Source organism: Callithrix jacchus, chromosome 19, assembly GCF_049354715.1.
Source record: "Callithrix jacchus isolate 240 chromosome 19, calJac240_pri, whole genome shotgun sequence".
Classification (NCBI taxonomy): domain Eukaryota; kingdom Metazoa; phylum Chordata; class Mammalia; order Primates; family Cebidae; genus Callithrix; species Callithrix jacchus.
In genome coordinates, this window is record NC_133520.1 from 10,710,821 (window position 1) to 10,738,546 (window position 27,726).

General features: G+C 41.6%; 1 protein-coding gene and 1 long non-coding RNA gene across 4 annotated transcripts in view; one reads left to right on the forward strand and one right to left on the reverse strand.

Moving 5' to 3' along the window:
• The window catches only part of TGFB2 (transforming growth factor beta 2), a 96,078-nt gene extending 81,363 nt beyond the window's left edge, over nt 1–14,715 (reverse strand). For all 3 annotated transcript variants that reach the window (XM_002760507.6, XM_017966535.4, XM_035281121.3), the window contains exon 1: nt 13,025–14,715. In XM_002760507.6, coding sequence (XP_002760553.1) covers nt 13,025–13,370 — 346 coding nt within the window. In that variant the 5' untranslated portion in view covers nt 13,371–14,715. The remainder of the gene's footprint in view (nt 1–13,024) is intronic.
• Nucleotides 14,716–17,733: 3,018 nt separating this feature from the next.
• On the forward strand, nt 17,734–27,347 carry LOC118149529 (uncharacterized). The gene is made up of 3 exons (XR_004737069.3): nt 17,734–17,967; nt 19,157–19,265; nt 20,298–27,347. It is a non-coding gene; the product is annotated as an uncharacterized LOC118149529 (long non-coding RNA).
• The last annotated feature ends 379 nt before the right edge of the window (nt 27,348–27,726 follow it).

Here is a 27,726-nt window from a genome sequence, read left to right on the forward strand (position 1 = left end):
TAAAAATACAAAAGTTAGCTGGGTGTGATGGCACGCGCCTGTAATCCCAGCTACTCAGGAAGCTGAGGCAGAAGAATTGCTTGTACCCGGGAAGCGGAGGTTGCAGTGAGCCGAAATCGAGCCACTGCACTCCGACCTGGCGCCTGGCGACAGAGCAAGACTCTGTCTCAAAAAAAAAAAAAAAAGTGTTGGGGTTTATTTTTGCCTGTGATGACATGGCTAAGAAATAAAGCAACAAAATGATAATATACCGTGTTTCCAGAGTATGTCTCTGAACTATCTGCACAAGAATCACCTGGCCTTTGTATCAAGGTGCAGGCTTCTGGAGCACACCTCAACATGACTGAATTATCATCTGAATTGGGGTGGGCAACAAAGGCTTGGGAATCTACCTTTATAAAGGTACATCAGTAATTATTTGGCATGGTAAAATTTGAGAAGCCTGATACAGGTCATCGTGCCTTACAGGTTAGAAAGGGTTTTTACAAAACTTCATTTGACCTCCAAACAATCCAATCAGGTGAAGGAAGGAGAAATTATTCCCTCAGAGGGGCTATTTGTTCTGAGTAGGCAGTGGTTTTGTACAGTGTAAGTGTCTGCAGGGTAGAGATAAAGTCATTCTTACTGCAATGGTATCTTAAGCAAAATTAGATGTCTTACAAATGCAAACTCCCTATCCAATAAAGTCCTGCCTCGATCCCTCCAGCCTCTCCACGCAAACGTCTAATGCATCTCTCTTGTGATTCAGCGATTCTGTAAGTGGGTACAATCATTCCTCCCAACACTGAACTACAGTGAATTTCTACTCTTCTTAGAGAATTCTCAGCAAATGGTACTGAGAAAGGGAAAACTGATCCAAATGTATAACAACTCGGGGTCAGCTTGGATCAAGATCCTCTTTCTATAATCTGAGTACTTGTGACAAAGAGTTAGTAAAGCTATGTGTAAAGACACATAGTTTCATTATTGATGGTGATATTTCCTGACAGGGGAATTCTTCTGAAATATATCTCTCTCCAGAACAAACTGGCACCAGTCACCTCATTCTACGTAGAAGAAAGGCGTAAGTTTAGTAGGTGGAACAGAGGCAGTTCAGGACTTAGAGATCTGATCGGTGACTTTAGTTAACACACAGAATAACCCGAGGCTTAATACTATGAAGAAATACAAATGAGTGACTAAATTGCTATTTAAAACAACGCGATGTTTTAAAAATGCCTCAAGATATCTCAGACAGAAAACAGTGAAGACAGAGCAACCCAGTGTGGTGAAGTTTAACAGACACATCTGAAGGTGGAACCTGGTGATTCAGAGCCTGAGGTCATGACAGAAGCTTTGCTTCTGCCTGGCTGCTTCCAAGTAACAGTCAGAAGGTTTGGAGTGCTCCTTCCTGTCTCCCTCTCTAACCTGCAGAGCCCAAAAGGCCAAGCATGAGCTTGAATGTAGAAACGTTTTCCCACGAAAGCCCCGACTGACCTCCGGGAACCAAACCACCCATCCTTTGCAGAGAAATGTCCTGGGTCTGCAATTATTTCCTTCTCCTGCTAAGGTAGAATCAGAATAAGTCATTCACACTTTTTTGGAGTTTCTAAGCCAGCAGCTTTATTACAAGAGCTCATTATAAAGGAAGTAGAAATAACTTCAATCATATTGCTATAAGATGTCAAAGGAAAAGTGAAAATCAGATTAAGATAGGGAAATATATGATCCTATTTTTTTTTAAATCGAAATAGAATAAATGACAAAGTTACTGCTACATCTGGTGTAGACAGAAACATCCCTAATAAGCTTGTTCTAAGAAGCATTGACATTACCAACACTGAAATGAATCCAAAACTTTAACATTAAATTATATTTCCCAGAAAATTCCCACTTAAGTTTTGGCAACAATAAATATTTTAGTGCTCTTAAAATCCACTAAAAAGTACACAGTAATCTTTTTCAGATAGAGAGATTTGCAGAGACTAGTGGACTCGCAGTCATTTCAGTGTCTTTCTCAAAACCAAATTTTGCATTCTTGTTCACAAGATGAAGTAACAAATAAGGATTCTTACAACAGCCTAAAATTATGAATGAATAGTTATTTGCAAAGTAGCCTGTCAAGACAGAAGTGGCATTTGCCAGTGTGGTATGGGTCAGATAAGAAAAGCAAAATGAACAGAGCCTAAGTCACAGTCACAAAGAAGACCAAAAAGATGCGACAGTATTTCCTGAAACAACTCCAAAAGATCAGTGTGATTCTCAAATAGCTGCTCCATTACTTTTTCGGGAAATAACCTGTTTCATAATTACCAACATATAAGTAGCTAGGAAGGCCCGAGGGAGTGGGACACACTGGTGGAACATGCTAGTGTGAGAGAAAAACAGCTGCCTGTGGATGAATGGAAATGCATTCAAACGATTTCCATAAGGTTTGGGCTTCACAATAGCCAGGAAGCATTTTCCATTTGCCTTAAGTTCCTCAAGTCATTGTGGTCAAGGGAACATCTAAGCCAAACATTTCTGACTTATCAGGCAGTAACAAATCCAAGCGTTCACTCAAGAGAATGAAGGGATGGTCCCGGCCCAGGGAGGATGGCTTTCTCAGCACGATGAGGCTTTCCCCCTAACAGACACTAAAGCCAGTGAACTCAATTCCTCTTGGATGGCAATGTGTTTCTGCACCAGTGAAGTGGTGTTACTGGGTTGCCCCAGGAAAACCAGGAGGCCAGCTCACTGAGAGAACATGCTGCACTGTGCACAAGCACCCAAGGCCTTAGTGTGGCTTCCCCTCGCTGGTGTCATTCCTCCTCCTCAAACCCTCTGCAGTGACTCTCCACCAGCCCCTCCCCTTCGTCTCATCCAGCTTCCTCTTTGAGATTTCTACACCCTAATATCATACTATTGCTAAAGCCTTTATTTATTTATTTAGAGATAGAGTCTTGCTCTGTCACCAGGCGCCAGGCTGGAGTGCAATGGCACAATCTCGGTACACTGCACTCTCCGCCTCCTGGGTTCAAGCAATTCTCCTGCCTCAGCCTCCTGAGTAGCTGGGACTACAAGCCACCACACCCAGCTAATTTTTTTAATTTTTAGTAGAGACGGGGTTTCACCATGTTGGCCGGGATGGTCTCGATCTCTTGACCTCGTGATCCGCCCATCTTGGCCTCCCAAAGTGCTGGGATGACAGGCATGAGCCACCTCACCTGGCCAAGCCTTTTTTAAAATGAATCCACTGAGGCTAAGAGGGGGCTGTGGCAGTGCTTGGTTGCAGAGGTGAAATGAGGTCCACCTGAGTGTAACCACAGCTGCCTGACCTGCTTCAGCCTTGACTCCAAATGTCCTGGCTTCTTTGCAAAGGGTGGAGGTGAGGAGAGACAGGGCACCTGTGAGGAGGGGTGAATCCAGCCCAGCAGCACATTACACAGAGGCCCCATCTGCATGTCAGCCTTTTATCAGCAACAGCCCCTCTTTGATTTTGGATTTTGAGATCCAGAAAAAGGAAGAGGCAAGTACTATGTGACTCTTATGCACCTTCAGAGATCAGTTCAAATAGTTTAAACAATTTTTCTCAGCGGGATGCAGTGGCTCACATCTGTGATCACAGCAGTTTAGGAGGCAGAGGTGGGAGGATCGCTTGAGACCAAAAGTTCAAGACCAGCCTGAGCAACGTGGTGAGATCCCAACTCTATAAAAGATGGCAAAACTTAGCCAGGTAATGGTGGTGCCTGCCTGTGGTCCCTGCTATTCGAGACTGAGACGGGAGGATCACTAGCGCCCTCACTAGCCTGAGATGGAGGTTTCAGTGAGCCATGTTTGTGCCACTCACTCCAGCCTGGGCAACAGAGCGGGACTCTGTCTCAAAACAAAAAGAAAAAAAATTCCCCTAAAAATGTATATTTTTTTGAAATATACATTTTTGAAACAACTGGCACATATTGAGATGTCAAAAATAAAAACAAAAAATGTTTCCTTTCCAAGACACGCAGGCTGGGTGGAGCATGTACTATGTGAATTTTCTTCTCTTGATTCCGCAGACGGGCTCCTAACATTCATTAACTAGAAAACGTTTCTGAGGGCAGATGTCATGCCTCCACTTGAGTTCATTTTCCATGTTTCAGCTACAGCCCTCTATACATGTGCACAGACTGCTATTCTTTCATTTCACAAACGTTTATGTGATTTCACTGATTCTGTATATTTTTCACATTCTATTATCTCTAAAATCCAGATTCTCTCTTACAGTCAATGGCCGAGTTAATTGGCTGTGATATTTAGTTAATGTTCTGTTCTAACTAATAGTGAAATTGGCAGTGATATTTCTTTGTTGGTGGCACACAAAATAGTGGTGCGTTTTAAAGTCAATGGATTCGATGAATAATAGCTGCTGTGCAAACAAGGTCAGAAGCAGCTGCACCAGGTGATTTTTCACACACGTCATCCTACGCAACCCCTAAAAAGTCGATGTTTTTCTTTACAAATGAAGAAACCGAGTCTGGGTTAAGTGAAGGGGGTTCAAATCCAGCTGCCAAGCCGACAACGGCAGAGCCGAGATCTGAATTCAGCAGAAAGCAACTTAAATATCAAGGAGGCGGGTTTAATAACTTGCACGGAGAGAGCCAAGTTGCTAACCAAAACAGGACACTCTTCAACAACTGCCACAGGCCTGCAGTAGGACTTCGCCTCTTTGATGTTACCGCTTCCTTTTCAGCCTTCGAGATTCCTTTGGTACAATTCCCTTTTATTTATTCTCCTTCCTTTATTTAATGGGTCTGTCTAGCTCCAAAGTCCACACTCGTTGTATATCATCTTCCCTTCGCAAATAAATTAATTCTCTGAAATAGGAATGCCCTGTCAATAAAATGTATCCAAGTTTTTGTGAGGAAAATGGTTGCAGTTCAAAAACAAAACCAAGACCGAGCACCGTGGCTCAGGCCTATAATCCCAGCACTTTGGGAGGCCGACGTGGGCAGATCACTTGAGATCAGGAGTTCAAGCCCAGCCTGGCCAACATGGTAAAACCCTATCTTGACTAAAAATACAAAAATTAGCTGGGCATGGTGGCATGTACCTCTAATCACAGCTACTCAGGAGACTGAGGCAGGAGAATTGCTTGGACCTGGGAGGCAGGGGTTGCAGTAAGCCGAGATTGTGCCACTGCACTCTAGCCTGGGTGACAGAGCAAGACTCCATCTCACAAACAAACAAACAGAAACAACCGAAGGCTTAATAAATCACACTTTTTGTATCAGTTAAGTGCAGAAATAAACACTGAATGTGTTCATGGCAAGAAAAAAAAAACATCAGGTTTTGTGCAAGACTTCAGAGGTGTATTTTCTTTTCTAGGGAAAGAATTCAGAGCTTGTGAATGTCATTCTGGTTAACAGAGAGAGAGTCGTCATTCTGGTTAACAGAGAGTCATCATTCTCTCATGGATGTATTTCATCATTTACCAAGAGGGCAAGAAAGGTCACGCTCTCTATTTCCTGGGCTCTGTATTAGGGCTTCTAGTACCTGTGGTGGCTGAAAGCCTAATTTCCATAACACATCACTAGTAGAAATAGCTATTTCCATTTCCTCAGATGTCAAAGGGACAATATGAGCATTAACCTCATAGGATTGCTTGTATTAAAGAGTACATAAATGTAAAATATTTAAAACTATGCTTGGCCTCTAATTAGTCCTCAACAAATGGTAGCTTTAATCACCATCATTATCACCACCTTCATTATTATCTGAGAATTGGAACCAGAAAATATATGGTGATGAGAAGCCCTGGGCTCTTTAGCATAGTGACCCATCAGACACCTTTTCCCTGACAATGAAGGAAGGGACACTGCATCTTCCTGGTCCTGACACCTCTTCGAACTCACAGATTCTTCTTCTTCCTGTAGTTCAATCTTATTCTCTAAAGGGAATGCTCATTCATCAAACATTCCTTGATCAAACACAATATGCTAAGCTCTATAAGAATATAGGTAAGTTAGACCTGGTTTCTGTTCGGAGGCAGTCTACAAACCAGTGAAGAAGAAAACCCAGAACAGAGATAGATCTTACAAAGACCAAAAGAAAAGAGGCAGAGATAGAGATAACCATCAGTACAGTAAGAATGCAAAGGAAGAGCCAATTCAATAAGACTAGGACAATCAAGGAAGGTTTTCTAAGGAGGTAGCATCTGACTAAGCACAGAAAGATTTTGTTCTGTTTTGTTCTTTTTAGAGGCAGGGTCACATTCTGTTGCCCAGGCTGGAGGGCGGTGAGGCAATCATAGTTCACTGCAGCCTCAAACTCCTAGCCTTAAGCAATCCTCCTGCTTCAGCCTCCCAAGTAGCTGGGATTACAGATACATGTCACCAGGCCCAACTACATTCTCTGTAGAGACAAGATCTTGCTATGTTGCCCAGGCTAGTCTTCAACTCCTGCCCTCAAGTGATCCTCCTGCCTCAGCTTCCCAAAGTGTTAAGATTATAGGCGTGGGCCACCATACCAGGCAGAAGAATTTTTAAAAGTGTGAAAAGATAGCCTCTATGTGGAATAAACAGCATAAACAAAGACCCCAGAGGCATGAAAATAAATGACCCATCTGGGTAAAGGCAAAGAGGATGATGTGACTGGAATATAGTTTTCATGCAGGGATTTAGTGAGAGGAGGGTCTGAGAAAGGAGGAGGGACCAGACTAGGAAAGGTCTGAACCTAACAGCCTAAACTCTCAGGACTCCTCATAGGAGGACTAGATAGTGCCAGGCATGGTAAATTACCAACCCTACATTCTCTGTTTTCAGCCCCACCCCTTCCCTTTCCTGAAGTGGCAGAGGCCACCAAAGGAACAATCTGAGTGAGCAAAGGAAAGAGAGCCACTGAGTAGAACTATAACAAAGAATGAGCTGGAGGTTCCAAGACGTCTCAGGTTAATGGAAGTGGTTCCCAGGGCATCGCTTATAATCAAATTTTCATCTCTCTAAAATCCAGACTCTCTCTTAAAACCAATGGCATGTTCACTAGAGTGCTATTTTTTTTTCTTAGTGGCATATAAAATAATGGTACACCCTAAAGTCAAAGGCATTTGAGACTCAGAGAATTGCTGCAAGGCAAAGCCGGCCTACTACATGCCAGAAGCAGCTGCTCTAGGTGCTTCACGTATGTCATCATCAATCCTTTACAACCCTAGGAGACAGGTGTTGTTTTCTTCTTCTTTACAAGGGAAGAAACTGAGGCCTGGGTAAGTAAAGGGAGTGCTGTCTCCCACAAACTCAGCAGAGTATCGAATGGGGACATGATGTGTGAGCATTCGACCGTCCATCCATGCAGACACTCCACCACAATGAAGGAAAAGAAGCCAACTTAGAGAGGGTGGGGAAGAGGCCAAGGGGCAGTTTTATTCAGAGTCAAGGCCACCAAGCCAATTCAGAAAGTAAGGTAGTGGTGAGAGTGCGGTGCAGATCAACACCCACTTCTGGATATCAGTGCTTAGGAAAGAAACAAAACAACCAACCATCAAAAGCAGCTCGTGGTTGTAGCATGATGCAAATTCATTCTAAACAAATGACAGAAGCAAACTTTTTAGTCTAAACAAACCCATCAAAGAATCCCTAACATATTATTAAATCTAAAATAAAATACCTGGAGAAGGCTGAATTCCCAGGTTAGAAACTATCATTGTTTAAAGGAAGTTGTTTTCAATGAAAGCACACACATGCCTTCAAAATGATAACGGACATTTGTTTATCTCCAGCAGAGCCACGTTTCATCAAGCTGCTCAGTGGAATACACCCGTGAGCAGAAGCACTGCCTAAATAGAGCAAGCACATCTGGCAAATCCAAATCCTCTCTCCAGGAGCCCATCAGTACCGGAAATGCTACATCAAGAGAGTGGAAAGGGCTATTTCCAGAGCTCTTCATGCGGTCTCCTGCTCACTGCTCACCTTACTCCTGAATCTCTAAGGGGGTGCGTGGGGCAGACACAGGTGTAGGCAGGCGGAAGTGGCGGTGGGCCAGAGTCCCACTCCAGTGGTGACCCTGCACAACTCTCCCAGGACCAGGCCATTCCACTCTAATTTCTCGAACCTTCTGAATATGCACCTAAAGTATGTTGTAATCTCTGGGCACAGGCCTACGAGTCAATGACCTCCTTGGTTCTAACCCAGATTTGATGTGGGTTCAGCAGTGAGTCATTAGCCCTTTTTTCACAACTCAGTTTCCTCTAGGAAAAATGATCTGTCATTCTTTCATATCTTTATATGAAAGATGCTGTGACTAGGTTACATCAGCATCTTTTCACCAGGGAGAAGTCATCATTCAAAAAGTGCAGCTCCTCCAGTCGGCCACAGGGGGTGCTGTGGAGACACAGTGGGCTCCCCCAACCCCTTCCTTCTGTGGGGTGGAGAGGTCCCCACCTGCCCTCCAACCTCTGCCAAGCCTCTCTTTCATCAGGTAGGGGCTTCTCAGGAGAGGCATAAAGCTGGCTGGCCTCACTTGGCAACAAAGACGACCCAACTGCTTCAGTTATAAATAGTATACTTCTTTGAGAGGTTTTTCTAGTCTTTGAAAAGTAAAAAAAAGAGGAAATCCTGAAGGAGAAGCATGTGGCCTAACTTAAATGCAACCACAATTAGGCACTAGAGTTAGTACAAGCAATGATGCCGTAAAAAAGGGAGAACTAAAGCTCGGTCTGTTGTGTATTAATAACTCAATCATTCTGGAAGTCAAGGAGTTTAAGTCTGTCTTTGATACACTCTCTTTTTCTTTCTGTTTCTCTCTCATACACCCACATACAAACACACAGAGAATCCTAAAATATAAAATAGTAGAAATACTTACTACATAAAGCAGAAACGCCACCACGTTCCAGCAGTTGCTAATATTTTCCTTCATTGGGCAACTGGCCAACAGACCAGCAGCTTGTATATAGAAAGACATATTCATGAATTGAATGCTAAGTCACATTCCCCGAAACCATAGTGTCATTGGTTTTCATTCTACATTCCACAATTTAACTTGGAAAATTACAGAGGAAATAGAAAAGGAGATTGCTTCCTGTTAAATATTTAACATTCATGTGAAACAATTACAAAGGAAACCTCATTGTGAATTTTCAGGCTGTATATTTTTAGTTCATCTACTTCAAAATGGTAGAATAAACCAAGATGATTATTTACTTTCTCCGGTTGCCTAGCTTGGAAATCCCACTCTTTATTAACACAAACTGCTTATTTTCCTTGCAAGGAGAATCCATGATAATTCCTCACTTCTTTTTTCTCTGTTCTAACATCACACTGCTGCTGACCGAAGCTATGAATGGATAGGTCAACACCATCACTTAAACTAAATAAATGGGTAGTTTTGATGTCTCTAATTTAGGGGCTTTAAGACCACAAAAATAAAGTATATACCATATACATTGGGCTAATCCACACTCCATTTAATTAAGATAACTGTCTGACTATCCTCCGATTCAGTGATCTCATTTGAATATCCTTTGATCATAAAGGTATTTTATTTTTGTTACTATTTTAAAATGGTACTGTTAACAGAATTCAGTAACCCCAAATAAATACCAGGGCTCCTCAACAGGGGCATTACTGACATTGTGGGCAGGATAAATTCTTTGATGTTGGGGAGGGGGGGTTGCCCTGTGCACATGACGGGATGGTTAGAAACACCCCTGGTTGACCCACCCCTGGTAGCTCCCCTCCACCCCCAGTCATGTTAACCAAAATGTCTCTGGACATTGCCAAACGTTCCAGTGGGGGAGTAGAAGTGGAGGGGGGGGCGGGGAGACAAAATCGCCAGGGTGAGAACCACATGTGCTGATTGGTTACAATGAAAAAGGGAGAGAAAAGAAAGAAAATGAAACTTTTTGTCTCTTCCTCTTTTGACTGTCCAACTCTCAACAGATTCTACATGTCAATGATTTGGGTTCTTCCTGTGTCTAATGGAATCACCCTTTCTAAGTTTGTAAAACTTTGTGCAGCATCTTTCAAAATACATGTGCCTCGAACTTCAAAAGGATTGTTAAACAACTAGAAGTCTACTAATTCCCAGTGGGCAAACTATCGGCAAACCTTAGCATAACTCCACTTTGAGTCTTAAACTAACAGCACATGAAAAGATCAATATGAATAAATTCAAAACTAATCAGACCCCTTCTTTAAATGTTGACACAGTATTATTTATATCCCATAAATACATTCTTGACTAAAATTCATCCTAGGAGATTGGCACCTGGCCAGTTCTATTCATATTTACTGTATTTATGTAGTACACTTGGCCAAGGATAATATTTAAGACAAAATATGCCTGAGGGCATATACAATATCTCTTATATTTTTACTTTTAAATCTCCACATTGCTAAAAATATTTAGTCTGAACTTTATAAAATGTCCTACAAAGGGCTATCAGCGATCTCTAATGATATATAGCTCATTGAGTATAATTAGAGCATATTTGTAATACTTGAGCTGCACTCACTCCCTCAACGCTAATAAGTTGGTGGTAAAAAATGAACCAGTGATCTTTCCCATGCCTTCATCTCTGGGGCTTATGACCCTCACAAGACTCACTGCAAGGAATGGCAGGCACACTCCCTCCCCACAGCCACTTCAGTGACAGCTGAGTTAAAAGTTAGGCAGAAAAGTCCTAAAGAGGGAAAGCTGGTATATACACCAATGCTGTACTTTCAATCTGATTTTTAAAAATAAGGTTTTTTTTTTGGAAGGGTTTGCTATATTCCAATGTAACTAGAAAGTGCTGGAAAATCAGTTAACCTCTTTTCTATAAAGTTATCCAGTCCTCGCACGGTAGTATCAAACCTGCTGTTGCTATGGCTGTCTGCTCCTAAATTTCCATACGGAATATAGACTTTTTAAAGCCTGTATTCTTTGCATGAAAACTGGCAGTATGTTTTATTTATCCTGGATGTATCAGAGGTTTTCATTTATTTGGTGGCTGCAGTGAAATGGAGAGGAGAATCCACACATTGATGCTACATGCCATACTCTGAAATCCTCCTAATAATCTAGGAATTTTTCCAGTTTGTTGATGACCATGACCCCGGGTCGGACCATCTCAGCTCTTCAGACTGAAGCGTGCTTGAGAGAACAAAGAAGTAATGCCCTCTTGGGTTACTTGCTCTCTCCACACCTATTCGGTAATGAGACCAGAGCTCCTTTCTGTGTTGTAAAAGCCCTGGCAGTTTATTAGAACTTTTGCATATAAACATTGAAAGATGAGTTATTCGGGTTCTACATAACATACTTTCCTCTCTGCCCAAATACCAGTAGAACCGGTGCACGTGCTAGAAAAAGCAAACTGACTCAACTCCTTGTTTGTCTCAATGGTTTTGGACTAATTACAATGAACTTTCTTTCCTAATATCTTCCTGGCTCCACCCCAGATAGAAAGCTTTACTTCCCCAAGGGGATAACCAGGGGTGGAGTGTATTTATCAACACTGCTGTGGATAGTGCCATAATTACAGTAATAAAATCTTCCTGCTTGCCAGAATTCTCTGCATCTGTTCTGCTATACAAGAAGAACAGGAGAAGCTGCAGCAAAATAAAGGTCACCGGGAAGACTGCGATTAGACACACGGGCTGACTTCTGAGACCATCAAGTACAAGACATGACAAGTCACATAGCTAGGACTTGTCAAACTAAAAATAAATATTAAAAAAGAAAAGCACCACCCTGCAATTAGAACCTCTATGATAAAATTATCGAGATGGCTGTATTATCTATTTAGGCAAGACACAGAGACTTTGCAAAGGCAGCCAGCAAGTATATAGGGCATGGAAAGGGGAGGAGAGAAATGAGCAACCAATGAGAAGTTTACGACTTGGGATTTGGAATAGGCAAATGTTGAAGAGCGTTCTGTTTGTTTGTTTTTCTTTTCTTATTCTTCTTCCTGGTATTTAACCCCTCTCAGGTATTAGTGGATGCTGCTGCCTCTTTTCGTGTTTGTTTTTTGTTTGTTTGTTTGTTTGTTTTCTGTTGTGTGTGTTTTTTTTTTTTTTAAAGAACTCTGAAATAATTCTACACTGTCTCTTCCCTTCCTCTACAATAAATCATTTCACTCCCATTGCTACTGTATGCCAGCTGGTTTTGAGGACACTGTTCTCAGAGAAGCCAGTTTAAAAAAAAAAAAAAAAACGGCTGTCGTCTACTCTGCGTTTTAGAAATGCATTGAAATAACTGCAGGAAGCCTACAAAAAGGCAGGAGCGGGATAACAGACCAGAAAAAAACCTAGGAAAAATGATCTGCTACATTGGAGTTCTGAATACGGCAGGTTTGGGTGTATTCTGAAAAATAACGTGAACTAAAACCTTTTAAAACACAGTCAGAAACGAAGTTGTCCTTTCTACCACTCCAGGTGAAAAGGGAACGTGGTGATAGGATTTTTGTCTTTGGGTAATTAAGCATCTAGTGATGGCAAACGATACATCAAGGACTGAGGGTTTCCAGGTAGGTTTCTCAGGAGGTCTCCAAATCGGGTTTTGTCTCGGCGATGCTGACATTTTTAGGGGAGTTAGAGACAACAGAGAAGGCTTGGGGAACCGGCTGATAGGTCAGCACGGAAAGGGGGCGCCTTCCGGAGAGGCTAGTTTTGAGACACTTTTTTTAACCCCTTCGTGCACCAATTCGGCGCGCTCCACGCCAATCGGAGCAAAGAAAACAAACCTACCAAGATTCCCAAGTTTAACTCTCCCCCTGGGAGCACCTCTAGTTTGACAGAGTGGGGCTGACTCCTAGCTGGTGGCCGACTAAAGAATTTTAGGGAAGAGAAAAAGAGAATAACGCCTTTTAAAGGGCTGAATTGTTGGGGGAAGGGAGAGATGGAGAAAATAAAGTAGAAAGTAAACGTTTTAAAGCCCGATGGCCTCAGGCATACAGCTGGAAAGGAGGAGGTGGATGGGGCGAAGGGCAGGAGAACGGGAAAAGAGCGAACGGGAGCCGCGAGAGAGTAGGGCGATCCCGGGAGCTGCTGCGGTTTTGAGAGTTCCGGGCAGCGCTAAACCTCGGGGGATGGAAGTGAAAATGAGTACTTACTTTCGGAGGGGAAGAAGGGCGGCATGTCTATTTTGTAAACCTCCTTGGCGTAGTACTCCTCGTCGCTCCTCTCGCGCTCGCAGGCGGCCGCCCTCCGGCTCGCCTTCTCCTGGAGCAAGTCCCTGGTGCTGTTGTAGATGGAAATCACCTCCGGGGGGACTTCCTCGGGCTCAGGATAGTCTTCTGGGGGGCTGGTGAGCTTCAGCTTGCTCAGGATCTGCCCGCGGATCGCCTCGATCCTCTTGCGCATGAACTGGTCCATATCGAGTGTGCTGCAGGTAGACAGACTGAGCGCGACCGTGACCAGATGCAGGATCAGAAAAGCCCTCAGCACACAGTAGTGCATTTTTTTTAAAGGCGGAAAAAAGGTTGTTTTTAAAAAAAGTCAGAAAAAAAAAAAATCAACAATTCTCAAAGTATAGATCAAGGAGAGTTGTTTGGTTTTGTTTGTTTTTGAGGCGAAACTTTTGCAAACAATCTATTCAATGCCCAGTAGAAAAACGTATCTGCTTGAATTTCTTTAAGAAGAAAAGGCAAGTAGTTCCAAAAGGAGAAATATTAATACGGGACGGGCAGGGGGAACCCTGACTTTGGAGAGTAAGAAAAAAAATTCTTGGAGCAACGAGATGGGGGAAAAAGAGACGAGTGGCTATTAAGCAGAAATAAATTTAAGAGGAGGAAATGGAGTTCAGTGTGTCAGCCTCGGGTGCGGAGTGGCGAATCTGAACTCGGCTCCTCCGGCCAAAAGGTAAGAGATGAAAAGGTCCCGGGGCTGGCAGCTGGCGAACTGACGGGAGGGGCGCCGGGAGCGCGGTGAGGGGGGCCGCCGAGGCTGACCTGGGCAGAAATTTATATATTTAAAGAAGGAGCGGTTCGGCCCTGCCCTCCACTGCGGCGCTGAGAGCAGGAGCAGCAGCAGCTCCGGAGCAGAGAAGCGCACACGTGTGTGCGTGCGTGTGTGTGTGTGTGTGTGTGTGTGCGCGTGTGCGCGCGCTCTGTGGGCGAGCCCGGCGCGCCGCGGGGAGGAGTGCGCTTCGCGCGGTGCTCGGAACTCGGTCGGGTGCCGCAGGGGCCGCAGAGGCTGCTGAGGCGGCGCGGATCCTGCTCCCGGAGCTGCGCGCCGTGGCCTACACCCGGACGGGCGCGCGCTGACCCGCTTGGTTACTCCACGTTGCCGCCGCCGCCGCCGCTTGCAAACGCATCCAGCCTCCAGCTCCCTCCTTCTCCTGCTCCAAACGCCAACCCAGCCACAGACGATCAGCCGCCGCCGTTGCGTTCACCCCCTGCGGATCACAACGGCAGCCCTTGCGACACCCTGGCTGGGGAGTTTTATTCCGGAGGGGGTTGCGTAGGGGCTCCCTGGGACTCCCACCCTTTCCCAACCTCTCCTGGCTTCTCCCCAACGTGGACTTGCTCGCTTAGGGTAGGTAGGCACTTGCCACGCTAAAATAGACCCTCTCTGTCTCCTCCGGTCTGCAGCCGGGCAGCCCCTTAGTTTGTTCCTGGATGACTCCCTAGACCGTTAGGCTAATATTCTCCAACCCCCTCCCCTGCCTCTTTCACTTGCGCTCTGGCTCCGCTGTCTTTTCTCTCTTTCTCTCTTTTTCTTCCTATCTCTATCTGTCTCTCTCTTGTCCGGAACTTCTGGAGCTCCGCTCGGAGCGAACCTCCTGCTGCCAGCAGATAACATCAGGATCTTGCCGGGGAGGAGAGATTTATAAGTTCTCTCTGAACCACGTGTCTGCCTTCAACAAAGTGACGTGCTAGGATTACAGGCAGAAGTCCTCTCGTTACTTCGACCGCGAGCTCTCCCCGAACCGTTGAGGGGGTGTGGAAATGAGGACCGCTGTGGGAAAGGGAGGAAGGAGGTGGGATGTGCGCTCTGTGATTTACGGCATTTACTTTCTAGTCATTTGGACAGGTCTGTTGAAGGACAATCAAGTCTCCCGTTTTTACTTAGTGTAGCTCAGTCACAGCCTCCCAAACGGAATCACTTGCTCTAGAACGGAAGGCTTTCCTCCTCTGTTAGGTGTGCACACATGCTTCTATGGGAGGGAATGCCGGTCTACTCAGGGCCAGGCCAGTCCTGAAGACATACCTTCCAATCTTTTAAATTAATGTCATCATTAATTTCCTGGGATACCTCAACAGGCTGCCATCCTAGAGTTTGTTCTGTTCGTTTGTAGTTTACAATGTAGCCTTCTGTTTGGGAACTGCTGGAAAACAGAGAGGCATCATTTTTTACCTAAAGAATAAGGTACATTTATTTGTTTTTACTTACTTGAATGAATGGTCACCTTTATAATTTGCTACCTAGCCACTTCCTGTATGGCTTTCTCTTCACCTTCCTGCGAGGCTAAACACCATCAACCAACTTCATTCTTTCCACAGCATTAATCCAGGAAGCTGGAATTTTAAGTGTTTGATGTCTACTGTTCTACACTACTCATAACTTGACATTTTCTATTTCAACCAAGTCTAAATTAGATGAATACAAGAATAATTCTTACCACTGTTCCGCTTTCCCTTTTTCTCTTCTTCTACCTTTAGTTACTCAAAGTCAACATTTTCATTTCAGCATGACTCTGCAGCCATACTGACTAGACAGATGATTTAAACTGGAAACTCTGTTGAGTTTTCCCCCAAACCCAAGGTGTCTATACTATTCCCTAGTTCATATGTTCCCTAGTTCAGAAAAGTCACAAAGAACCTTCCACCACTTTTGGAATTTATACTTTAGATGTGTATGAGGCCTAGATCATGAGTAGAGCACTGGATGAATAAAATAATAATAGCTAATGTGTACTACACTTAGTGATGTGATGTGTGTTGTGTATGGCCATCTAACCTTCACAACAACCCGAGGAAGTAGGTATTATCCATGTTTTGCAGATGAGGAGACTGAGGTACAAAGAAGTCAAGTACTTTAAGACCACAGTAGGTGGTAGAGCTGGATTTTTGCAGTCAGGATCCACTATGTTCTTACCAACTATGTGCTTTTGAGAAACCGTGGTCCCAGAATATGTTCTGACAAACAGAAATTCTGGGTCAAACAAGTCTGGGAGATACTGGGTACTCTACTGTCCTCTTAGATTCCTCATTCCGGAACGTTATCATTATAAAGGCTCCGAAACTCCTGCAGAGTTTCACTCTTTTAACCCAGCATTTTCTGAACTCCCTTGAATACAGACTTTTTTCCATTATCACATATTGAAAAACTCTGGAATAAAATAAGTGTTCCAACCCATTTCTGAATAATTCTAAAAATTGTGTCTAAATCAGTACTGGCAGGTTCATTTCCTTCACACCAGTTTTGAATTGAAGCAACTTGAAAGGAGTTAGAAACCAGCTACCATCCCAGTAGCCCAAGAGAAAGATAATCAAGAGGCGCTATTGTCAGATTGGTAGTTTCATCCAGTTAAGTCCTCCCTCTGAGTTCAGATTGAGAGCTGCAGTCAGCTAGCTCTACTGACTGGAGAAAAAGTGAATATTCCTACACCTGCGGCCATTATAGACATAGAGCAGGAGCTCCAAACTAGAGCCACTGAGTGAAATTGCTGCTGGTTACCTAAGTTAGCTGTCACCATATTTTGCTGAGGATATAGGTTCAGCTTTCCCACAAGCCAGTGAGCATCTCTCATGTTTACAGACAACCTTCCCGGTACAGACACTGATGCACCTTAAGTTAAGTAGATTCAGATCAGAGTGTGGGGAGAGTAGCAAAAGTCCATTTACATCACTTCCAGGAAGACGGCCTAAGCCATACATTCTGAGAGACACCCCTCTTCCTGACATAGACATACACACTTTTGTTCATATACTTAGTTTATTGAATACCTATTGCTCACTTAACAACTCCTCAGACCTGAGACCCCTGACCTATTCATAAGAGGCTACTTTCATTTCCCCAAAGCCCAGGAGGCCCAGGAGGTAAGACAGGGGAGGTATCAGTAAAAGCTTCTGGAATGGGTAAGTGCAGTAAATGAGTATAGCAAGAGAGGGGAAGCCCCTTTCCACCTCTCAAATGATCAGTTCTTTGAAGACCTAACAGGCAAGATCACAAGAGCTGTCTCCCTGGTAACCGTAAATGAAGCCTTTCTTCTATTAAATAATTCTTTTTTTTTTAAATTGCATTTTAGGTTTTGGTAAATAATTCTTTTAATGCCTTTTCATCTCTATATTTAAAAAGAAAAACATTCACTAAATTTATGGAGATCTTATGTGCCAGGGTCTCTACAGTCTTCATGGTAAAGGGAATTTAACTGATATACACCATCTTGACTACTTCAAGGAGGCAGAAGAGTACAGTGGTTTAAAGGGCAGGCTCCAGTGATAGTTTCTTGGGTTCAGATTTCTGTCACTTTCTGGCTTTGTGATCCTGACAGAGCTACACACTGACTCTCTGAGTTTCTTATCCTATCAGGTCTTTATTTCTGTCAGGGAATTTATAATAAAAATACTGGGCTTCACTCTCTCTGAAAAGCTAGGGAAGAACCCAAGAAGAATCTGCTTCTAGTTATGCCTCCTAGTGTTTCTGTAGGCACATTTTAAATAGTATTATACTTTGCCCCCAGTAATTATAGGAGGAAAGGACAAGAAAATACACTTTTGGTGAATAAAATGCTAAGTGACTATCAAATTTCAGTTAAACATTCACGATTAAAGTCTATTAACACCCTCAAGTGGAATTTTGTGTTTCCAAATTACAGAAGTAGAGGGTGCAGCTGTTTCCATCTTAGCCATTCTGCACTCATCAATAGGTCTATTCACTTAAGTAATGTGGAATTTCTACAAGAGGCTGAAGAAAACAAAACTACTCATCCCTGTCCTGGACTTTTGTGCCTATGGATCATAGGTCCTTCCTAACATTGACCAAAGAAGAACTTCATTTGTAACAACTCTGGAGGCTTTCCAGGATAATTTCAAGCATGAAAAATAAGGAGGTAAAAAAAAGAAATATATGGAACAACTGTCATTGATTACATTTTCCCCCAAATAGCGATACTTGATAAACGCAAAATAGCGCTTTAATATGAAAATACACCAAAAATCTTTTAAACTTTTATTTATAATTTTATATTTGATGCTACTATTCAAAAACAATGGTCTATATCAATTTTGTCTCATGTTCTGTATGTGTTTCTATAAACAGCTTCATTTCATTATTCTGATTATGAATAATGAAATGGAAAGGTAGTTTCCTCATGAAGAATAATCCGATTGTTATTTGTATTTAAAGGTTAATCTAAGGAAGAAGTATTATGAGAAAAGGAGGGAACGATGGGCAAGGAGGAAAATGGAAACAGGGTGGGTCTAAAGAGATCAGAGGTGGTAAAAGATAAAGAGATAGCACCAAGAGAAACCAGAGCACATCAGCAGGTTGTGAGGCTTTAGAGATAAACTCATCACACTAATGCTACACTGTGGGAACGTTATCTCATCCTTTGGAATTATGATTAGTTGACTGATGACTACTTATGGCTTTTGGGCCTGTCATATCTCTACAATTTTAGCTCTCCAGGAGTCTTTCTTTGGGAAGCAGTCTCACAGGGGCCTGCGCTATGTCATCCCTGTAGCTGCAGCCTCTGGTTTCTTGCCCCTGGTGAAATTCATCCACTAAGATAGCATTTAGTGACTGATACTTAAATAAATGAACATATGGTAATAGTTGCCATACAGCATAACACTATGGATATGTGCTTAACAAAATGCTCACAAAAAGAAGCCAGCGGTAGTATTTTCCTTATTTTATTTTATTTTATTTTTTTTGAGATGGAGTTTCGCTCTTGTTACCCAGGCTGGAGTGCAATGGCATGATCTCGGCTCACTGCAACCTCCGCCTTCTGGGTTCAAGCAATTCTCCTGCCTCAGCCTCCCGAGTAGCTGGGATTACAGGCACGCGCCACCATGCCCAGCTAATTTTTGTATTTTTAGTAGAGACGGGGCTTCACCTTGTTGACCAGGATGGTCTCGATGTCTTGACCTCATGATCCACCTGCCTCGGCCTCCCAAAGTGCTGGGATTATAGGTGTGAGCCACCGCGCCCGGACTTTTTCCTTATTTTTTAGAGCAGTATTTGACACTCACCTTTACAGAATCTCTATTCCTGCTTCATTTATTCTACCACCACAGAAGTTCACAGTCTTCACAAGGCAAGAAGCCAGAATGGTTGCTGAGGAGAAATGGACAGTGTTTTGGCCAACTAAAAATGAAAACAAAAGATGAGAAAGAAAAGGAGAAGGTGAGTGACAGAGAAAAATATGCTCTCATAATTAAAATGAGTATAACAAAACAGTTTTTTTTTAAAGATACATGTTCTTTAAATGAATTTGTGTCTGTTGTCATCTCAGTGGGCTTCATAGATTGGGGGAAATTCCAAATGTCTAAATTTCCGCTACCAAAATTACCAACCTACATTTCAAATAACTTTGCCCTTCTGCTGCCTCCATCAGCCTGCAATTTAAAAAACAAAAAAAGACTGGGCATGGTGGCTCAAACCTGTAATCCCAGCACTTTGGAAGGCGGAGAAGAACAGTTCATGTGGTCAAGATATCAAGACCATCCTGGCCAACATGGTGAAATCCCGTCTCTATGAAAAATACAAAAAAAAAAAAAAAAAAATTAGCTGGGCATAGTGGTGCGTGCCTGTAGTCCCAGCTATCCGGGAGGCTGAGGCAGGAGAATTGCTTGAACCCGGGAGGCAGAGGTTGCAGTGAGCCGAGATCGCGCCACTGCCCTCCAGCCTGGTGCCTGGCGACGGAGTGAGACTGTCTCAAAAAACAAAAACAAACACAAAACAAAAAACCAAGGGTCAATAGTAATTGCATAAAAAAGAAAACACAAGTGTAGTTTATGATAGAGGGAAAAATTAGTAAATATGTATTTTTAAAAGCCTAAGTATATGATAAGGATTTTTAAAAGCACAGCTATATGGATGGTTATAATTTATAAAACTGGAGACTACAGGCTACAAACTCACTGCTGATTATGTTAAGTCTTAGTAGAAAATAAAGTTCTCATAACTAAGGTAACTATATCAGTTATCACACAAATCCAAACGTTTTTTGGAGTAAAGAGGATGCTACTCATTGATATATTAAGACAACAGGGGTAAACCAGGACTATCCCAGATAATTACCTTATTTAAAAGGAAGCCACTTTAAAATCTTAATCTTTAAGAATACATCAGTTAGACGTTGACCTTTTTTCAGTTACAATGGTGATATTATATTTTGCATACTCCCAATGTCTTTTTTTCCCTTTGCCTGTGCAGCATATTCTAAAAATCACCACTGGAGATACATTTTGAAAATGGTTACTCGCACAATTTAGTATTGATATAAACCTGCACCGCCACAAAAATGAATTCCCAAGAGGTGCTTGGTCAAGTTCTTCTGAGCTCAATGAAAGCAGTCTCCTACAAAGAAAGGAAGAAGATAAATACAACAAAAATGGGATTAACAAGCATTTTATGTATTCTGTGTACAGCCAGAAAAATTCATTTTAAAAGATTTGAAAATCAACAACAGAAAAAGAATCTCAAAGGTAAAAATGAGTTTGTGCGCCCTTTCCCATTTTAGTGCTAGTCCAGAAAAAAAGAACTGTTTCTCTTTGTCGTTTGGTGCTTGCAGGTCACATAATAATGACTTTTCACATGTTGATCCGTCTTGCTTAGCAAACAGTAACTGCTTCATAAAACCAGGGACACCAGGAAAATTAACTTCCCATAATTGAAGGGGCTATTTCCTGTTAATGTGAAAATTTTTGTGATCAAGAATCCTACAATTTGTGGTTTCTCTTTAGATTTGTTAAATCCATATGAGTCCTTTTAAGTGCAAAGGCAGTATCTTTACTGTCCACGTAAATAGCAAGCTATCTACCATAAGCCAAAGAAATCAGTCCAGAAATGGATGTGTCACTGTGACCTGAAGAGACAAATAGTTCTGGCAGCTGGCTTATTGGAGATAACAAGCGTTTTGTATGTTTCTTTCAGACCACTTTGTCTTATAATTCTAAGTTAATTAAGATCATTAAACAATAGACTATTACAAGGTCAATCTGGCTACTTAACCAGTCGCAACAATTAAATCTAATCAATGCCGCACTTCAGAAACTACACACTCCAGTGGTTGTAGGGCAAAACTGGATTCAATGAGAGCTTAAATCATGCCACCTAGAGGAAAGCTGTGGTATGTCTTACAACTTCATACTGTTACATTCATTAATTTATAATTTTGCATTGATTTGTTGTTACTGCACATCAAATAAAAATGTTTCAGATAAATGTTGTAAAACATGCATTTTTAAAAAGATGCTAGATCAACAGCAATGGGATATCTTTAATTACAAAGTTGTGGTTACTGGTTATCTCCTAGGCAGTAACATGGGAAGCTAAAAATCTCATCCTCATTTTTATAAAGCATAACTTGAATACCGAAATTCTTAATAGCAAAAATGTCAATCACTTACACTTTTATGACTCATCTAATGTCATTAAGTAATAAACAGCAGCCAATATCCAATATATTGTATTTTTGAATTAAAAAAAATGGTTATATGTAGTAAATCATTGGATACCACTTCCGTAGTTAAAGTAGTTCCATTTCTGCAGCATCCAGATAATTCAAATGTAAAGTTTTCATTATCAGACATTCTTGGGTAAGACCTGTAGTGAATTATCCTATAGCACACTGCAGAATACACTGACAGTACCAGCCTGGGGTGACATGTTAACTCTAAATTGACACAGCTAGGAAAATTTTCACCTTCTGATAAAGGGCACCTACTAATTTTTTCAAAGTACAAATTCCATTTTACTTTTCTCCAGAGGATAGTTTTTCTTCCTTTAATGAGCGTTGGTGCCAGCATCTGCAGGTCTAAATAGGAGTGGGGATGTTCAGTCCTTGCAGGCTTCCTGCTGTGAATGGCACAGCTCACACAATAATGTAACTTCACATATAGTTCCGGAAGCACATAGGCATTGAAGACACTTGCTGCAGCCTGTACTGTGTTTTGAATAACTTCCTGGTTGGGAGCAGTGGCTCATGCCTATAATCCCACCACTTTGGGAGGCCGACGTGGGCAGATCGAGACCATCCTGGCCAACATGATGAAAACCCATCTCTACTAAAATACAAAAAATTAGCCGGGGTGGTGGCCCATGGCTGTAGTCCCAACTACTCAGGATGCTGAGGCAAAGGAATCGCTTGAACCCAGGAGGCAGAGGTTGCAGTGAGCCAAGATCATGCCACTGCACTGTGGCTTGGCAGCAGAGCAAGACTCTTCTCAAAAAAAAAGAACTTAATAGCCCTGTCCTTGGGCACACATGTGGCCACCACCCTTTTTGTCATGATCATTGTTCCTTTTGTCATCTTGGAAGTGAGGACCCGAAAGAGCATGGCATCTACTACTACCTTCCATTGGCCGTAGTTTTATGTCAGAGTTAAATGAGACCAAAATACTGAATACCCATTTATTTTGCCAGAAGAGTTGACTATCTAGAATTTCATTTTCTATAAGACATTATCATCTCAAATGTGAGGAATCACCGTGGTGTACAGCAGCTCTGTGACTCGTCTGAGACGTGAGGGATCACCGTGGTGTACAGCAGCTCTGTGACTCGTCTCAGACGTGAGGGATCACCGTGGTGTACAGCAGCTCTGTGACTCGTCTCAGACGTGAGGGATCACCGTGGTGTACAGCAGCTCTGTGACTCGTCTCAGACGTGAGGGATCACCGTGGTGTACAGCAGCTCTGTGACTCGTCTCAGACGTGAGGGATCACCGTGGTGTACAGCAGCTCTGTGACTCGTCTCAGATGTGAGGGATCACTGTTGTGTACAGCAGCTCTGTGACTCGAGCCTGGATTGAACTATATTAGCTATGTGGCCTTGGCCAGGTTACTGAAACCGATTGCTTGTTTCCTCATCTGTATAATGGGGACAACAGCATCTACCTAACAGGGCTATAAGGAAGATGGTAGGAGTTAAGGGGCATTATGAAAATCTTAGATATTGTCTGGCATGAAATCAACATTGTTTAAATGTTTGCTATTATTATTACATGTTTTGTTCCAACTTTTACTTGAATAAGTGTTAGAACTATGCAAAATAGGATGGTTAAAAACAAAATGGCAATGATTTTTTTTTAAAATCCAGGAAACAGGTTTTCACTTAAAGTTTTATTAATCAAGAGGCACAAGGAAACAGCGGACAGATGGAAAGGGAGTCAAATTTTTTATATTCAACATTCATTGCAGGGTAGTTAGCAAAATTTAAATGATAAAGTAGGATTCTAGCAAATAGGACTCTTCATACAGTCCTCTAATGCAGCTAATAGCAATAGTGCTCTGTTAAACAGAGTTTAGAGTTTGGGTTCTAGAACAGGATAAGTAAGCAAAAAATAAAAAATGTTTGTGTCTCATTCAATGTGGAATCATTTTTCTCAATATAAGGCCTGTCTTTTCAGACTGCCAAAAATTACATTCTTTAAAAAAAGTATTATTGTATTCACCTCATGCCTTTATGACATTTAAGAAATTTACTTATACTGTCCGAAATGTTTTTAATCTTACTCTTTAGTTAACATATTGACCCTGTTTTCATCAGTCTTCACAACCATCATTTTACAAGGAAGTAGAAGGCTGGCGGTTCAATAGTTTATATAAATGTCCTCATATCACTGAACTTGTAAGTTTTTAAGAATTTCTTGCTATTAAAAACAATTCTGCCGGGCGCGGTGGCTCAAGCCTGTAATCCCAGCACTTTGGGAGGCCGAGGCGGGTGGATCACAAGGTCAAGAGATCGAGACCATCCTGGTTAACATGGTGGAACCCCGTCTCTACTAAAAATACAAAAAATTAGCTGGGTATGGTGGCACGTGCCTGTAATCCCAGCTACTCAGGAGGCTGAGGCAGGAGAATTGCCTGAACCCAGGAGGCGGAGGTTGCAGTGAGCCGAGATCGCGCCATTGCACTCCAGCCTGGGTAACGAGAGCAAAACTCTGTCTGGAAAAAAAAAACAAACAAAACAATGAATACTAGTATTTCTTAAAGTGTCCAGTGTAAATATAAATTTACTGGTTATTGAGGAATATATTTGGGAATCCTAGGAAGGACCAAGATAGGGCAGTCATGTCTCATGCAATCTATCCTAGTGTTCCTGTCATTTGTAGAGAAGGATATCATCACATTGAACCTTCTGGACTATGAACTTTTATATATATAATATACTTAGGAGAAGCCAGTGTTATTGTACAAAGACAAATATTATTGTGTAGAAACAGCCTTGATGTTATGCTTGGTACTTCTCAGTATTTCAGGGCAACTGCTGAGTCTGGCTGCCGCACTGATGTTTTCAGAACTGATGTCAATCCATTGTTTATGTCCTTTCCATGGGAGGGATACATTTTTACCTAAGATTGAAGTCTGGTTCTGTAAGTGCAAAGAGGCAACTGTCTGGTAGCCTGAGGGTGAATCAACAGCTGCAAGGCCACCCACGCATACGGACAGAGCTCGGACACAGCTCTCAGCTGTCTCTCCATTTAGAGCCCCAGTTGGTCCTGACCTTACAAATTTGGTGTTTTCACTTTGATGTTTATGAACTGATTGCATTAAAAATACAGGATAATGATTCGAGGTTAGAGAAACTATTATTTATACAAATGTGGTTAACACCTCATCATTTTAAATGGGCTGTGCTAATAATGCTCATTGTGCTCTTCGTGTGTGTGGTGTGTGTGTGTGTGTTTTCCAGCAGCCTACATTTGCTCTAGCAGTATGTTGAGTGTGTGCTAGAATAGAATGGAACTAGGCAACTCTAGGGTCCTACAACTAAATACACTTACTCAGGAAGCCTCCTAAATAAGTAGGTTCCTAGATAGAAGTCAAAAGCATAGGAATTCAGTCCTTATATGGTCTATGGCTCCGGCAGTTCCCAAGATGTCCTTTTAATGTAACATAAACCCATTCTTTTGGAGAACCAAAAAGATTTAATGTTTGATATATTAATTCTGAAAGCCTCAGATGATAAATCATACTATTTATTTATTAAAAAAACCAAATACTATTTGTTATTAAGTAAGGGGCTTAATGTTTAAGGACAATAGTTACCCTACAATACAATTTAATTGTAAAGAAACACATCTTTTTCAAAATATAAATACTGAAGAAAAGTAAACAATAACTCAATAAAATTTCACCAGTATTTCTATATGCCTAAATTATATCAATAAACATTTACAGAAAAAGCTCAAGATAGATATACAATTCCCAAATTCACTGTTGTTTTGTTAGACAAGATATATGCTCTGTAGCTTTACTCTCCTCATAGTTGGGATAGATCCACTGGCCACATGTAACTTTTAAAATTTAAAGTAATTAAAGTAAAATTGAAAATTGAGTTCCTCTCTATCACTAGCCACATGTGAAATGCTCAACAGCCACTTGTGCTAGTGGCTACCATATTGGACAGCACAGACAGAAAGTATTTCCATCATCACAAAAAGTCTATTGACAGTAATGATTTAGAATTTCATTCCCTATAATTTTATTATAAGGTATTATGCCCACTCTTCTAACATATATCCTTGCCTGCCTTACTCAGTTGAAAACCAAAGAACATTTAACAGAAAGCTAAATATGTACTCCTCCCCCTCAAGGAGAGGGCAAAAAGGAGGGAGAAGGTGAGCAATGTTGGAGCACGTATTTTAAGAAAGCAAACTTAAATTTAAAAGGTTTACCGCATCTCTAGATTAAAAAGTCCTAAATACTAACTCCCTGAAATTATGTTCAGTAGACTAGGTAAAAAATATTAATATGGCTCTCTAAGCTATAAAGTACTCCAAATTTAGAGAATCTAAAATTATTTAAGAACTGTTAGAATGTATCTTCCATCTATATAATTATGATAAGATTCACTATAACTTAGCATTTTATTAAGATATCTGTCACAATTCTAAATTGTCCTGTCGACCACCTCAAACATTCTACTTCTAAATCTGTTCACAGATTCCCCTGAGTAATATATTTAATCAAATTTCAGAAAAGCTCATCCAATGAAAAATTTACCAAGACTACCAATGCTGCAATAGTAAGATTCAAACACCCAGCTGGCCAAAATTCAAACTCCTGTTTTCTTGGGGAAGGAGTAAAAGAGCTTTTTGTGGGCACAAAGTAGTTCTCTCTCCTGTTTCCAAAATTTGCTCTCACTGCCAATTCACCTCAAACAGTCTTCAAACTCATAATATCTGCAGGGCTTACAAGCGTCTATACCACTGACACGCAGAGTGGAGATAAATGTCAATCACATTGATCCTAATAGATTAACTTGAGGAAAGAACAGAGTTAATTATGCTTTGGTCAACTGGGAAAAAATGTTTCCAAATAAAAACGAAGCTAACATTATCAATAAAGTATTGACAAATTATAATATTCACAGCTCCACAGAAGCTTCATTAGTCTAGGATCTCTATTAGCGTGCTAACTTGAATTTAACTTCAAGGAGTCAGCACGTTAATGGAGATGTGGAAGGCAATGGAAGGAACCATAAGAAGTTTCCCAGAATGTATGCATCCCTTTCTTCACCCATCTTTTCTAAAAGAAAAAATAATTTATTTCAGAGAAATGGGACTGCCTTCAAATAAACCTTCCAGAACCTCCTACTGAGTGCCTCTAGGCTCTAAGTGCTAGTGGTAAGTAACCCTCTGACCTATTCATCCAAAAAGTTTCCAAGGTGTATTTTGCAATCAATTGAATAGTATTTGGGTAATGCAGAATTCTAGGTAATTTGAAAATAAATTCAGTGCTCCAACTCCATGATAAAAAGTGCTAAACTACTATGATAATTCTATTTTCAGTCCTAATCAGGTATTATCTTTGGCTTTCAAATTCTGATGCTTAAAAATAATTAACAACCAATGCTAAACTATGATAAATACTAAGAACATTAACCCCAGCCATCCAAGTGTCTAGAACATTTTATGTATGAAATAAGGTAATTATTTCTATATATGAAATATGGAAATAACACTTCCAAATTGTTGGTTCCTATTTCCTACAGTTTTTTCTAACTGAAGGAAAGTAACCTACTATATTATTCTAAGTAGCTACCGAAAATAAAATCCTAAAAGTGTTATGTTTAAACAAATGGCGAGGTGGGAAATGCAGTTTTCTTTCCCCTTCTTAAAACATTTAAAAGACAGACGGGGTATGGTGGCTCACACCTGTAATTGGGGCACTTTGGGAGGCAAGAGGCAGGAGGATCACCTGAGCTCAGGAATTCACGGCCAGCCTGGGCAACATGGCAAAACCTCATCTCCACCAAAAATACGAAAAATTAGCCAACAGGGTGGTACATGCCTGTAGTCCCAGCTAGTCGGGAGGCTGAGGTGGGAGGATAACTTGAACCCGGGAGGCAGAGGTTGCAGTGAGCTGAGATTACACCACTGCCCTCCAGCCTGGGTGACAGTGAAACTGTCTCAAACACACACACACACACACACACACACACACACACACACACACACACAAAGACAATGTAGAAAGATGAAATACATTCAGACTCATATCAGAATAATTTAAATGTTGTAGGTAAAATATTTAGAATAGAGGTGACAGAACTAAGCTAGTTTCTAAAATATGCACATTCTTGGTTTCGTATTTATACATAATGGTATTTTGCTTATTTAATATCCAGGATGCAAAAA